The sequence below is a fragment of the Alligator sinensis genome, unplaced genomic scaffold, assembly GCF_000455745.1.
Source record: "Alligator sinensis unplaced genomic scaffold, ASM45574v1 scaffold1002_1, whole genome shotgun sequence".
In the NCBI taxonomy this organism is placed as follows: domain Eukaryota; kingdom Metazoa; phylum Chordata; order Crocodylia; family Alligatoridae; genus Alligator; species Alligator sinensis.
This window is the reverse complement of record NW_005842710.1, coordinates 757,631-773,768: the sequence shown is the minus strand read 5'-3', so window position 1 is coordinate 773,768 and position 16,138 is coordinate 757,631. Positions and strand designations below refer to the sequence as shown.

The 16,138-nt window shown below is 46.1% G+C and overlaps 1 protein-coding gene across 1 annotated transcript; it reads right to left on the bottom strand.

Annotated features, from left to right (window-relative positions):
- Positions 1-592: 592 nt before the first annotated feature.
- On the bottom strand, positions 593-1,537 carry LOC102374933 (olfactory receptor 10V1-like). Its single transcript, XM_006034196.1, has one exon. The coding sequence runs from the start codon at positions 1,535-1,537 to the stop codon at positions 593-595; it is 945 nt and encodes a 314-aa protein (XP_006034258.1).
- Between the last annotated feature and the right edge of the window lie 14,601 nt (positions 1,538-16,138).

Here is a 16,138-nt window from a genome sequence, read left to right as displayed (position 1 = left end):
TTAATCATCAAATATCTGATTTTGTATAGTGCTCAATATTTTTATTAGCATGCTAGATGGGACTAAATAAAATGACGAAAAATGTTATGTAAGTTCATATATTTTGGGGAAATACTTGCATGTATGAAATAAATGTTGACTACCAACTACCACAAAACAATACCACATTTGTTTACGTTGAATTGTTCTACTTGGCATTAATTGGCCAAGCATTATGAAACTTTAGACACAACTCACTGGCATTTTTTTGGTTTGTCTGTATTTTTTTGGTCTTTAATTCTGGAAATTGTCTCAGGGCTCTGTAACCTTTCCCATTATGTTGGGTGCACCCTCTCATGGCTTTCCTTACTCCAGGGAGGAACTCCACCATTCTCATACTTTCTTCCTAGGGCCCAGGTGTACACTATCCTGCATATCAAGCAAGTGTCCCCTGGAGGTTAAACTGGGGGGACACCTTCTTCCCATCAGAAAACTATGATTCAGACATATATAGAGTACCCAGCCAGTCTTCCTGCATGGAGGACTTGTTCATTTAGCAATACAAGCAAAGCACATCAACAAAAAATATTTTAACGTAACAGTTTAAAACCCATCACTTCCTTTGGAAAAGTACTCTCCTCCACAGCACTCTTAGGGCATCCTTTAGCTCCTTGTTTCTCATACTGTAAATCAGGGGATTTAGTACAGGGTTCATAAAGGTGTAGATTACAGACACCACTCGGCCTTGTTCTGGGGAGTAGGTGGAACTGGTGTGAGAGTAAATGAAGATGCTGCAGCCATATTGCAGGAGAACGACAATCAGGTGGGAGGAGCAGGTGGAGAAGGCATGGTGACGGCTGACTGCAGAGCGGATCTGCAGGATGGCAGCCATAATGAAGACATAGGAGATGCAGATCATGAGAAAGGGGACAGTCAGGGTTATGAAGGTAGCAGCAAAAACAATGGCCTCAAGGCTCTCTTTGTTGCCACACACAAGCTGTAACATAGGCATTACATCACAGTAGAAGTGGTTGATTTCATCGTTACCACAAAATTGCTGATGGAAAAGCAATATGGTAAACTGCAGGGCAAAGAAGGAACCCAGTACCAGTGACCCAGCTATAAGGTGCCTGCAGACCTTTCGACTCATAATGAGTGTGTAGCGTAGTGGGTGGTAGATGGCTATGTACCGGTCGAACGCCATGACAGCCAGGAGCATGCAGTCAGCCCCACCCAGGAAGATGAAGAAGAACAGCTGAGTGCCACAGCCATTGAGGGAGATGGTGGCCTTCCTCTCAGGCAGGTGGTTAGCCAGGGCCAAGGGAGCAATGACAGAGGCATAGCAGATCTCCAGAGCTGCCAAATTGCCCAGAAAGAAGTACATGGGTGTCTGGAGGGAGTGGTGGATGAGGACAGTTAGGGCAATGGCAGTATTTTCACAGAGACTGAGCAGGTACAGGAGCAGAAAGACAACAAAAATAAGCCACTGCATGTTAGGGAGGGTTGAGAGTGGACGGAAGTGAAACTGAATTGTCCCAGTGTGGTTTTCATCCCCCATGGACCCAACACATGCAACTTGCTGAGAAAGGAGAGGGAAGCCTGCACTGTCACCTGTCATCAAGCCAGAGCAGGTTCACCCAGCCATCAAGATGTTCAGGTTTAATATCTGGAAGCGATAATTCATTCTGGGAGGAATCCAGGAGCTAGATAATCTGCTGAAGGAATTGAGGAACACTTCTTGCTGAAGAAGAAAAACAAATATCAACAAGAGATCAAGAGGAAAGGTTAGCACAATAATTCACTTCAGCATCTGAAAATGTATTTTATTCTGGCAAACGTCCAGTATCTGAATAATATCTCTAAAGAGGTGAGCAATGTTTCATGCTGGAGAAGGAAAAGATAATGTTTTAGGAAGGTCTGACCCGCTTTCAGCAGGTAGTGGGACTAAATAACCTCCTGAGTGCCCGTCCATCCTTATGTCATGATTCTGATTCTATTTCTAGGATTCTGTGATTCTGGACAAGCTTTCAAGCACAAAACACCCTTTCCCATGAGAACTTCAGATGTAGAGACTTGAATATTACCTAACAAACTAACCCATGGGATAAGTATTTACAACTCCAGTTGGTTTTTAATCGAGATTTATGCTTTTGAGTAGACTAGATATCATTTCGCTAGCCTTACTATTTAATTATGGTCTATCCTTGCCAGCAGAGGAGATAATGTCTGATTTTAAAGGGCTCTTTAAGATAAAAGACATAGGTAGAACCTAAATTCAAGCAAGAAGATGCCATTTTTAACAATTTATCCAGAATCTCTGAATGCTCCATCTTAGCCCTCCTGGGTTGGAACATGCAGCAGTAAGAGAAGCAACAAATTCCTAATTACTTGAAGTCAGTGATTTGAGATGGGTTATTTGCCTAAACGATATAATCTACTTAAACTACAACTTATTGGGCATGATAGTGATGCTTACATCATAGAGAACAATAATTCCCTCTGCTACAGAAGGTACCAGGTAACATTTTGAGCGTGTGTTCTCAGGAGGTCAAACTGGGGGATCAACAATAGTTCCTTCAAATCTGAAAATATCTCTAAACTTCTTTGTTAGAGGATGACTTATGCCCTGAAGAATGAGTGGTCAACAGAACCCAAAACTTGATGTGATTAAGAGTCCAGACTCTTTAAAGATTATTTGCCTCCTTTCAGTTGCATTCGGTGTCCCCTTGATCTTAAATTGTAGAAATTTAAAATAAAAGATGATCTATCTTCTCTAGCCCATTCATTATTTCATATACCTTCATCATGTCCCCCGTTATGCCTCTTCCAAAGCAGGGACTCAGAATCTTTCCATTCCACTTCAGTGATAGGAATTTTTCCCTCTGTCTCACATCATTCTTCTCCTCTATGTATTTCCAAACTTTCTTGCTTTCTCTCGGCAAAATTTTAGTAACACGACTGGAATAAGTCAGGTTGGGACAAATGCATTTCCATAAAAGCCCAGCTATACTTTCAGTATTTATTCTCCATCCCAATATCTTATGTTCAGTTTGCTGTTTGTTCAGTTAGCAAATTATACACTGCATTGTCCATTGGGATGTCTGTATGTTTTTCCTCAACAGTCACCAGAAAGCTTGTTTGTTCTCTTTCCCAAATATGCAGATCTGTACTATAAAAGGTATAATCTTGCCTCACAAATCTTGTTCCTCACAATTTAGAATTCATAACGTTGTTTTATGTAAACCTCTCCCACTGCCTTGCCCTCTTCATCTCTCAGTAGATTAATAGACAAATTATGTAATACAAGCTTCAGTCACTGCTACCTAATGCAGCACCATACTCTTCCCAGCCCTTGTAGGAACAGAAAGGCAGGCTTGCTGTTTCCTTCACACAAAAACTCTGGCATGGAATTGGAGCAACTAGAGTAACTACAAAAATGATGACAGTTTGCTCCTACGCAGAATGCCCCATGATCTCAGAGCTCCTCATGAAGTTGAGTGGGATCCACACAACAGAACTTGAATCATTTGTATCCCTGTAGTTCCCAAACTGCAGGCTGATGAATTAAGGATGAGCTTCTCAAATTTTTGCTGCAGATTTTAGTTTAAAGGTTGCTGCTTCTCCAATCTGCTGGATCTCATCACCAGGTTCTGGGTAACTGATTGGAGAAGTGACACTCTTTGAAATGAAAGCCATACATAGTAAATACTGGTCAGAAGAACACCTTTGAGAATGAAGTCAGGTTCCAAATTAAAGATACTAAAAACCACATACCAGTTCTGCAACTGGGGCTGAAGAACAGTTTAACTCCACTTCTTGCAGGATAACCCCTATGATGAACACTCCTCTAAGACACATGGCCCTCCTAGACCCAGAATGGTAGCACAAAGGTAACACTGCAGTCTCTTCACTAACCATGGAAAGCTGATTCTAACTGTAAGGAAACAGGATGATGAGTAAAAGCAGACTTGAACTGTAGGGTACCTCTCTCCCAGAAGATCAGAGTCCTGTACAAAGGATGGTGCTCTGAAGGGCAGTAGATGCATTTAGATGCATTTTTTGTGGAAGAGATACTGAGATGGAAGAATAAAGCCTCAAGCCAGTGATTGAGTGAGGAAGAGGTACCCCAAGTCCTGAGCTTCTGTTTAACCAGCTATCCCTGCTGCTTCTCTAATTTTGTGAGGCAGAAGGATGGAAGGGAAAGGACGCACTTTACCTCACATCAGAACTGAGCCAGCAGCTGCTGTTCCCCATCTAGGAGCCTCCCCACTAGCCTCAGAGGATTTACATAATGTTCAGTGTCCCTGGAGACTGGTGAATCTTTCCAGTGCCTCTTGCCTCAGGCAGCAATAAAGAGGTTCACTTGGAAAGTTTGGCTTCAGATTATAGTTGGAGAAAACTTCCAGGGTCTTTAGCTCTTTGGGACTAGAGGCTCTAAATAAAAGGGACAAATCAGATGGCTTGGCTCACCCCAAAAATGAAGGTGCTGAGCTTCACTACCTCATCCCTATGCAAAGACTGGTCAGGCAGAGGGCAAGGGTAATTCTTATCAGGGCTGTGCTTCCCATTATGGTTTAATACAAGTGGGCTACAAGGATTTCTTACTAGAGTCCGAATATGATGAGGTGGGCAGAAAGCCAAGCCTTGCATGTCCTTTGGAGGTGGGTTACAGAGCCCTAAAACCTAAAATAAGTTTCATCACACTGCAGGGGATGCTTCCTCTCTACCCTGATAACAGTACATTAGGACTTGTTTCAGACCTCTTTACCTCTCATACTGACCACCTGACCCTCACTTGCATTCTGACGGCACTCCATCAGTCCAACCTCCATTTTCATGCTGTCCCTTTGACTCTCTTTAGGTTTGACCACTCCTCTTACACTGCCTCTCAAAAACCTCATAGTCTGACCTTGCCCTCACTCTGAGCTACCTTATCTTCCTTTGCTGATATCCTAGCATAAGTGGCAAGCAAAAGATAAATATAAATGGATCTATGTTGCAATGGCAGGAGGTTTCTAGTAGAGTCTCACAGTGGTCTGTCCTGGGCCAGTGTTTATTTTTTTAAATGCGGGAATAGAAAGCTTCCTGAGCAAATCAGTAGATGACATGAAACTGGGAAGAGCTGGAAACACCCAGGAGGACAGAAGCACAATTCAGAAGCATCCTGATAGGTTGGAAAGCTGAGCTAGAGCCAACAGGATGAAGTTCAATGCTGACAAATGCAAGATGCCACACCTTAGGAAGAGTAATCAAAAACACAAATACAAAATGGGTGACAACTGGCTGGATGGAAGCACTATGGAGAAGTAGCTACATATTAGGGCTATGCAAAATTTCACCAGCTGTTTCGATTTGACGCTGTTTCGACCCATTTCGAGCTTGAAACAGCAAAATCGAATTGAAACAAAGGGCTTTGAAACAGCCTCAAAACAAAATGAGGCTAGTCAAAACTTTTCAAAAGTTTCGAAACATTTTGAGTTGCAAAGCAGCCAGCAGCAAGGTGGTGGGAGACAGGGGAGAACCAGGGCTGCGCTCCCAGCAGCAGCCGGAAGCACAGCCCTGGCTCTCCCTGTCTCCCACCACCGGGCTGCGGGAAGCCAATCACAGTGCAGGGGCAGGAAACTGAGATTGGGCTGGGGAAAGGAAGTCAGCCCAGCTAGGCTGAGTTCCCATTCCCTGCGCTAGATCAGGCGGGGGGGAGGGAAGTCAGCCCAGCTGGACTGAGTTTCTTTTCCCAACGCTATGGGGCTGAGTTTGTTTCTGCCTGATCCTTCCCCCAACCTGATCCTTTCCCCAGACGGATGGGCGGGCAAAACGTCAAAACAGTCTCACTGTTTCAATGAAGCAAAACAGTGAGGCTGTTTCAACTCAAAATGAAATTCAAAGCAAAACACTGTTCTGTCCAAACCTCAAAACTGAAGTCGAAACAGACCAGTGCCGTTTCACACAGCCCTAATAGATATAGACATAGGAGTCCCGGTGGATACTCATTTAAAGGCTACAAGTCTACAGTATGAGGCAGCTACAAAAACATGACTGAAGTTTTGGGCTTCATCACAGGGTTCTTGTTTTTCTCTATTTAAAAACCCCAAATCTCTGATAAAAATCCAAAATTCTCTGATTAAAAAAACCCAAATTCCAAGTTTTTCCACAGTTAAAATGAAACATTGCTATATATGCAAGTATCAGCTGAACACAATGTTTTAAGAAAAATATTTACAATTTGGAAGCATTTTGGAAGCCTACCAGAGCTTCAATCATAATAATAAATTCTAAATACTCATATATTTTGGTGCCGCATTTTGGGGTTTTTTATCATGGAAAATCAGAGCTCCCCTTGCCCCTTTCACTCATGGGGATGCAGTTCCAGCTGCGGATGCTCCCCACTCCTGCTGCTTTGTGGCACTGAGCAGCCCTGATATGCCAGTGCCCTGTCCCTGCTTTTGTCTCTCACACCCAACCCACAGCCCCCTGGCCCTGCTGATGCCCCTCACTACTGACCCATAGCCTCCGGGCCCTGCCCATGCTCAGCACTCCTGACCCACAGGCCCCTCAGTCCTGCTGGCGCCCATCACCCCTGGCCCTGCCGATGCCCCTCACTCCCGACTCACTGCCCCCCCATCCTCAGAGTGGGATGCAGTGGGAGGAGCATGTGCCTCTCCAAGGTTTCTGCACCAACAGTGGGGCACAGAGATGCAGCGGGGCTGGACCAGCTCTGGGCAGAAGCTGCCTCCACAGCCTAGCAGGCAGGACCCCGGTGCAGAAAGGAGTGCTGTGCTGCCATGACTGCCAAGGTGAGGTACAGCAGTGGCACAGAGTTGTGCCCCCGCTGCTGCCAGGCGGGCAGGCAGTGCCTCACCTTGTTGGCCATAGCAACGTAGTGCTCCCTCCTGTACCAGGTCCTGCCTGCTAGGCTGCACAGGCAGCTCCTGCCCAGAGCTAATCCAACCTGGCTGCAGCCCCATGCCCTGCTCTAGGCCGAGATATCTAGAGGAGCACATGCCCCCTCCCCCACATTGCCTTACCCGCCAACCAAGCGTCACCTGTGCCCTTCCCACAATGCATTGCCTTTGCCTCCCCTGCCCCTTGATGCATGGCCTGTGCCCTCCCTATGCCCCCACAATGTGTCACCTGTGCCCCCTCACCCCCTGTCCCTGCACATGGCATCCCCTGGGTCCCATTCCCACCAGCCCCAAGCAGCCCCTTGAAGGCTGGAACTCTGCCAGCCTGCGAGGGGAAACCTGTAGTTTCCCATGTTTTTTTCCTTTAAAGGGGAAAATCCATTATTTTCTCCTTTAAAGGAGAAACTCTGCATTTTTGTCCATTAAAAGAGTAAATCCATGTTTTTTCCACAGCAAACAGAAAACCCTGATCCCTGTATCAATAGGAGCATTCGCTGTAAGACAGGGGAGGTGACAATGCCTCTTTATTCAATGCCTCTTTATTCAGGGGAGGTTAGGCCTCATCTAGAGTATTACATACAGTTTTAGGATTCGCATTTTAAAAAGAACATGGAAAAATAGATTTCAGAGATGGGCAACAAAAAGATAAAGGGCTTGGAAGGCAAGTCATGTGAAAGTTTGAAAGAAATAGGCATGTTCAAGTTGTAGAAAAGAGGATTTAGATAATAGCCTTCACAGTACTAGGCTGCAAATATCTAAAGGACTGCCACAAAGAAAAGAGAAAAGACCTTTTCTCCATCACTAAAGAGAGTATAGCTTGAATTTTCAGCAAAGTAAGTTTGTACTGCATATCAAGAACAACTTCACCATTAGACCAGTGAGGCAGTGAACTAGACGTCTTAGGGAAGTTGCAGAATCTCTTTCATTGCAAGTTTTCAAGAAATCGGATAAGCATTGGTCAGGGATGATCTAGGGGTAGCTATGCTTGTATTGTGTTGTAAAAGGCAACAGTTGAAAGGCCAGGAACCCCCCACCCCACTCCTGGATTGTTTGGAGATCATGAGAAGAGCTCTACAGCCCAGAGCAGGCAGATCTTGGAGAGGACCTGATTCAGCAGAAGGAGAAAGCAGCAGAGCTCTACAACTGGTTTAGTTATAAAAGAGGATTGAAGGAGCTGCAATAAATTCAGGGTGGGAACAGAATTACAGAAAAGGGTGTTCTGGCTCCCAGTTAGAGGATGTGATATGTGGAGGTATGCTTGTTGTCCCCAGGCTTCAGACAGGGTTCAAATTACATTCGGACTCTTGGAGGGTCTCCGATGGTGGAAGCTGGAAAGAGTCACCACCGCCACTACTGCCTGAGGTGCAGGATGGGCCGGGGGGGCAGCTCTCATCTCTGATGGGGGATTCAGCCCCACTGGGGTCCCCCATAATTCAAACCTTGATTTCAGAGCAAAGTAGTGTTTGGTTTTCCCATGCGTCTGGGCTTTGCTGGTTGCCACATTGGGGCCAAGAAGGAATACTTCCCCCTTCCTGCTCCTGCAGGTGTCAGTCAATCTCAGAAGTATGGGTGTTGGCTGCACCCAGAACTGGAAATTTGAACTGGGATGTGGTAGTGCTCCTGCTGGGAGTAAAACCTGGAGGTTCCTGATTAAAGAGTCTTGCCCATCCACTCAGAATCAGACCAACTGCCACATTTGGGACCAGGAAGAAATTTTACCCCATGGTCAGATTGATACAGACTGTGGAGGCTTTTGCTTTCCTCTGTAGTGAGGGTATGGCCCTCTTCTTTGGATCTCTCGAGTGCATTTTAGCAACCCCTGCAGTGGCAGGACATTGACAGTCCTTGTTCCCCTTCTTTACCTGAGGCAGATTAGGGTGCTCTTAATGTTTTGGGACAATATGCCTCGTAGTTGTTTATTTTTTATAAAAGGTTAGATCAGGACTTGTGTGGGATGTTTTGAAAAGGGATGATCTTGTCTTGAGCAAGGGATTGAACTAGATGATCTCCTGAGATCCATTCCATCTTTTCTTTTCTATAATTCCAAGTTATTGTAGGCCTTACATGTACACATCATAGTCCTGATCAAACTATCCTACGTCCACTGCTACCAGATTCCAGTGTTTGGACCTGTGTATTTTTCAAGTTTCCTGAGATTGAACAGTGTCCACACACCACCTCAAGTTTGAGGCCTTAAGTCTGAGGAACTTAGAAGACCTGCACCCCAAGAGCCAGCCTATCTCACTCTCCTGTCTGAGAACATTTGGTCCAACTGTCGAGGTGCTATGAGGAGTTCTGGTTCCCCCAGGCTCCCCACTAACTTAGCACATCCTTTCCTAGGGCTCCAGCCTTGTAAGCAGCATTCTGGCTTACAGTTGACCATCTCCATTGATGTGTGACAGGGAAAGTAACCAGAAGTACTAAGATGTACATAAATTTTCCAAATTGTCACTACAGATTAATTTTCTTTTTCAGTTTATTTTTTATAGAATCATAGAAAAAAAAGAGGGGAAGGGACCTTGGGAGGTCATCCAATCAAACCTCTTCCTCCAGGAAGGATCACCCCTAACTAAACCATCCTAGCAAAATGTTTGTTTAACCTGGCCATAAAAAACTTCTGAGGATAGAGATTCACAGCCTCTTTTGGCAGCCTGTTGCAGTAATTCAGCACCCCCACAGTGAAAAAGTCCTTCCCAATAGCCAACCTAAATGTCCCCTGTTGCAACTTAAGACCATTAAACTGGCTCAAATACAGCTATGCACCTGTCATCATTACAACAGAAGTGCCAGAGGAGTACTGGAAAACCCATGAATAGGTCATAGGTGGCCACAATAGGGTCACAGATGTTGCAAAAGCTATATCTCTGGTAAGATCCCAGGGCCTGGTAACATCTCCATAAGTTTCTATTTCATCCCTGCATAGTAGGCCTTTGAGAACATCTTACTATCTTGTTCTCCTCAAAAAACAGAAGCAGAAGCTGGTCACAAAACTTTTGGAACTTTGGGCTGAAGGAAAATTTGAAATTTTACAGTTAGACAATTTTTCAGTCTGACTAACTTTGGAACCTTCTGAAACTAGCCTGGACTCTTTTGGGACATAACCAACACACTCACAAATTAATAATGGTGATGATGGGTGATCACTCACCAACAAGTAAGACTGTCTTCCAAGGATCTTAATAGTGAGTCTGCAAGTGGCTCCATAGCCCAATTCTAGATCCAAATGTCTTGTCGCAGTGAGGACAAGTGTTTCCAGGAGGGATGGGCACTGTGTTGCTGCGTCGGATGTTCTGATGTTCTTTTCGCCTGTTTCTTTTTTCCTCTTCTGCTTGTCCACAAGCTGTTTCAAAGTGTTGGGGTCCCTCCCAAAGAGCCTTCCTCCATTTTGGTCAGTCCTGAGCAAGGGTCTTCTAAGTATTGATGTTGACGTTACACCTCTTCATATTTGCCTTCGTGGTGTCTTTGAAACACTTTCTTTGCCCTCCGCTACTTCACTTACCTTCTTTCAGCTGTAAGAAATAAATTCTCTTGGAAGGTGGGAGTCAGGCATGCAAACAACATTACCGGTCCAGCGAAGTTGGTTTTAGATGATTATGGCCTCAATACTGTTGGAATTTGCTTCGGCCAAGACACTGATGTTTGTGTATCTATCCTCCCAGCTAATTGGAAGGATCTTGCGAAGGCACCATTGGTGGTACTTTTCCAAACTCATGAAATGTCTTCTGTATGTGGTCCAAGTTTTTGAGCCATACAGAACAGCTGGAAGGACAGTGACTCGATAAACCAAGAGCTTTGTTTCAGCAAGGATGTCATGATTTAAGAAGACTCTCCTACTCAGACGTCCAAAGGCTGCACTCACCCATTTCAAGTGGTGTTGTATTTCCACGTGGATGTCTGCCTTTGCAGAGGGAAACCCCTTTCTGAGCTGGGAAGGCTCAAGCTGTAGGGTCCAAGACCTACAGAGGGAAACCCCTGTCTGGGGTGGATATGCTGTGCTCAGAGACAGCCCCAAGAGGGAGTGGGCTGAGAGAAATCAAACTAGCATGGGTGTGTGAGGGGACTGCTAATCACTAGTGTTTGCAGTAAGTGTATTTCTAGAAGGAAACTACTTAAAAGATCAATCTGCCAATAAGGGAAACAACAAGCAGCAGCTGTTCAGAGCCTGTTTCTCTGTGTTGCCAGGAAGGATTAAAGGAGTTTATTTCCCCAGAGTAGCAGAAGCCTCACCTCTGCCATCTAGTGGTGAATCATAGTTATAGCTGTGTTGCCATTTATTGTTATGTGAAGTGGATTGTGACCAAAGAAAACTCATTGGGTTATGGGGGGAAACTTGTTTTAAAGAGTTACAACAAAGTGAATTTAGTTATTTAGGTAGTTTAGCACAAGTGGGACCAACCAGTGTGCTGGAATTATCTGCCTAATGTTGTATTTGTGAATTTATTCTAGATTATTAGTTTTGAAATTAACTATTGTTATTATATTTCTTTATTTTTTTCTTATATATACATTAATTGTGTAGAATAAAGAATAACTTGTTCATTGGGTTCAGAGCTAATTCCTGGGTGGTGAGGGACACGTACCTCTCCAGAGGAACCCTCATTCAGTAGTCTGCCTGATGTGCCCCCAGGACTACTAGCATCCTGAGGACCCAAAATCCAGGGGATCACCAAGCCTTAGCATGGTGACATGGGTTACATAGTACACAGACATCAGAATAAATCCATTGGAGATACCTGGGATGTTGGTAAATCTCTGTGAGGTGGCTTTGGACACTTCTCATGGTTGATCTGGACAAAATTGCTCCTAAGAGTCCGGTATAGGTTGGGGCAGGAGTGAGCAAAATACAACCTGCAAGAGAAGGTTGAGAGGCGACCTTGTGGCTGCCTATAAGTTCATCGCGGGGGCACAGAAGGGAATTGGTGAGGCTTTACTCACCAAGGCGCCCCGGGGGGTTACAAGAAATAATGGCCGCAAGCTAGGAGAAAGCAGATTTAGACTGGACATTAGGAAGAACTTCTTCACAGTTAGCGTGGCCAAGGTCTGGAACGGGCTCCCAAGGGAGGTGGTGCTCTCCCCTAACCTGGGGGTCTTCAAGAGGAGGTTAGATAGGCATCTAGCTGGGGTCATCTAAACCCAGCACTCTTTCCTGCCTGTGCAGGGGGTCGGACTCGATGATCTATTGAGGTCCCTTCCGACCCTAACATCTATGAATCTATGAATCTATGAACCCGTGGGCCAGATCCAACCTGCCACCTGACTGGATCCAGCGCATGGCCAGGCACCCACCAACTGATTGGACCCTGCCTGCGGTAGCCCCTGCAACTCTCCACATGGAGCCAAGTCCCACTTGCTTCTGCTTGAGGTAGGCCACATTGTGTTCCCACCTGCACCTGCCAGATAGCATCATCCCTGCTCCTAGCGGGGCTGCAGGTACTCGGGTACTCCTTGGCTCCCCCTGCCTCCAGTGGCTGCTTTTCCTCCTCCTTTCCATGCTGTGCCACTTGAGGTGGGGGGAAGAAGGTGAATCCAGGTGGCTCCTGCCCCAGTGTGCAGGGGTCCAGTTTCCAGCCACCTTCCACACACTCTGCCTGCCCAGTGTAGCTGTAAGGTGTAATTGGAGCACTGCACATTGGGGCAGGAGCTTCCCAGCTGCAGCTTCACCCCACCTGGAGTGTTGCAGCAGGGGCAGGAGGAGGAGCTACTGGAGGAAGAGGGAGCCAAGCAGCACGCAGACAGCTGAATAAACTGAGGGCAGATCTCTGGGAACACCCCAGCACCCCAGGGTTCTCTCACACAATGCTTAAGTTTTTCCATTATAATTGCCAATCATTTTAGACACTATCCAAACCCTCATTTTTACAATATCTCTATCTAAGCATACAAATCAAGCAGTCATAACTATATGACAACAACCAAAAGATGCAATTTATTCTAGACTATTATAGTGCGCAGGTTTGTTATTACCCTGAAATAAAACAGTTTTCTGATAAGCATACTGTTAGGTTTACAATAATTTAGATTATTAGAAAGTATTAGCTTTACAGCTGAATACAAGGCATGACCTGTGGCCTAGCAATGCAGCTGACCACAAGGCAGATTGATAGCTAAGCCTTTGCTTGTGTCAAGTAATCATTTTAACTGTATTAAACATTTTCTGAGTTAAAAGCAGCAAGTATCTCTGTGTCTGTGTGCTAAAAAATCAGCTACAGCAAGAAATAAGATAAGACAGGGAAACCATTGTTCTGAGTACACTGGTTGTGTCCTTGAGAAATATCTACTACTGTATAAGGTTTTGCTAACATATTATAATGTTACTGTTACTTAACTTTTAGCTTTAAAAAGTGCTAATTCAGCTTAATAAAAATATGCTGTTACAAAGATTTAAAAAGCACCGCCCAAGTATTGCTTTTTTTTGTTAACCATGAAGTCTTGCCTTGTTATAATAAATATAAAAGATCACCTCACCCTGAGGGGGGGGCCATTTTGCCTTTTGCTGGCTTTATGGTCTTTGCTCGAGCAAATAAACAGCTGTCTTTCTTTACCCGCGTTGTCTGTCAAACAAATTACAGCTAGACAACGAACCTTAGGGAGGTTTCTCCCACCACACTATTACTATGAAGGTGTTTTTTTCCAAGAATACAAACCTAAAAACCTTCAAGCTGGAATAGGCTTGAACAAATCCAAACCCAACAATAAGACTCATTGAAAAATAATACTGGAGTAAAGATACTAGAAAAACAAAAGAGATTTAAGTTGCAGTATAATTGTTAACTCTTTCTCTTAAAGGCCACTACCCATTTAAAATTGACACAATTTGAAAGAATGACTGACTGAGGATTACAGATGTTAGGTAAAAAATTTGCAGAGTACCTAAAGGTATGTCCTCCAATCTTATGTTCCCATGCCACTTAAATTCTCTAGTCTTGCAATAGGGTTTTACCTTCTGAGCACCTAATTAACTTCTGGAAATGGGACTTAGGTGCATGTTACTGAGGATATGTCTGCAGCGCTTCCACATCACTCTTGAGAGCATTTCAAAGAAGCATGACCCTGCCACTCCCTTCTCCCCTGCTTATACAGGTTTCCCTTGATTTATGTGGTAGACACGTTCCCACAAAACTGAGCATAAATCAAATTTGCATAAAGGGAACCCAGTTTATAATGTAACAAATAGGGATACGTTCCCACGGTGATGAGGGAGGGAGGGAGTGAAGCTGGGGCTAGGGAAGGGGCGGGGAGAGGGGCACGATGCAGTGGCTGCAAGCAGGCGGTCTCAGCTGCTCCCAGTTGTGCAGGGTGGCACCGTGGTCTTCCCAGTGCTCAGGGTGGGCGGCAGCCTGCTCTCATCCCTCTGGAGGCTGGAGCCGGCGGTGGCACTGGGTTCTTCCCAGCACTCAGGGCAGGCGGCGGCCTGCAGCAGGACAAAGGCAGGCTGGGGCCAGTGGCCTCTGCAGGCTGGGTCCAACAGCAGCACCAGGTTCTTCACAGTGCTCGGGGTGGGCCATGGCAATGGAAGGGGAGCTGCTGTCAACCCAAAATTTGCCGTAGCCCCCTCCAACCTGCCCTCCTAGCACCGCCACCATGAGCTGGGAAGAGTCCAGTGCTGCCACCAGCACCAGCCTGTAGCGGCCGCCAGCCCCAGCCTGCAGCAGGACAAGAGCAGGCTGCTGCCCACCCCAAGCAGCAGGAAGAGCCCAGTGCCACCCCTGCTGCAGTCGACACTGCCTGCTTGCAGCCGCTGGGCTGCACTGTGCCCCTCTCCCTGCTCCTAACCCTACAGACTTACCTCGCCGCGCCCTGGGCCTCTGCTTCATGAACAACTTGTGCCCCCAGCAGCTGGGGGGCACGGCGGCAGCGGGAGCATGGTGGCAGCAGCGGGAGTGGTGGGAGCCCAGCGGTGGTAAGTGGGGAGCTTCCGCAGCCGCCGCCGGCACTATCAGTGGTGGGGAGGGTGGGTGGCGAGCGCCGACCAAGGGTCAGCAACCACCCACTGCCGCTGCCAGCAGCAGCGGCCAGCAGGGATTGTGGACAAACCGCAGACACCGCCGGGGGTGGCGAGCGGTGACTGTCTGCAGTCGGTGGTGCCTTTTTGGAGGGGGTGTACCGCCATGCACAGGGGGTGCACGTGCACCCCTTATGCATTGCCCCTGTTCCTCTTCTCCCCACCCACCGAGTCCCTGCTGCAGCAGACCTGGGAACAGCTGAGACCACCTGCCTGCACCACGGCATGGCACAGCCCTGGGGCTGGGTTGAGTGGAGACAAGTGGAGCCCCAGAGCCAATCACATAAGAATGAATTTACCTCGCATATGACAAATTTGGGGTATAAAAAGGGTCATCACATAACAGTGAATTCACATATATAGAACCTGCATAAATGGAGGGAAACCTGTACCAAACCTGGAGATGAGGTAGTGACTGAACAGTGAGGGTGCCCCCAGAATCTACCTCACAATGGCAGCAGGGCATACCCTCAGAGTACATTCTTCACCCAATACCCAGGCTCAGTGCATGAGGAGAGGGCATGCATGGGTGGAACATGTTTCAGGGCATCCCTGCTGGGACACACCAATGTCAATAAGTAGGCATGCTCATAATCATTTTTAAAAATGAGACTTAGTTTTCTAAGTCACTTAGGTGCTTTAGGAAACATTACTCATTATTTGTCTTTCATATATTTACAGGTATGTATGTATGTATGTATAATTGTGCATATTGTGTCTAATGCCAATGTGTAAGCCTTTCCCGTACTCCTGTTTGTTTGCTGTGCTCATTCCATCTAGTCTTATTTTATATAAGTGTAACCCAGGTGCACCCATTGTTACCAGAGTTGCCCGTCACTTTGGCATATGCTCATTTATTAGGGGTATGTTTCTGAGTTCTCTGTAATTCTATCAATGTGCTGCTTGTGTTACTTGTGTTTCTACGTGGAGCTGTATCTCTCCCTTCTGCAAGTCCTCGCCCCCAGCGGAGCCATTTTGCAGGACTCAAGTTCAATGGGGCTGGGTTCCTCCAACCACCGAGTAAGCCAAACACTTATACGTACATACACACACAGATTAACAGGGCACACCTGAGCCAGGCCAGGTTATTCAGCATTGACAGGCTAACACCCTCATATGCCTTGAACTCAGTTCATCTGGGCAACCATAAAATGCAGTCAGACACAAGCACACGGGTTAACAGAACACATCTGAGTCAGGCCAGGATATTCAGCATTGACAGGCTTGACACCCTCATGTGCCTTGAATTCAGTTC

Excerpts from the sequence above, each read along its gene's own strand:
- LOC102374933 (XM_006034196.1), bottom strand. The coding sequence starts at position 1,537 with ATGGGGGATGAAAACCACACTGGGACAATTCAGTTTCACTTCCGTCCA.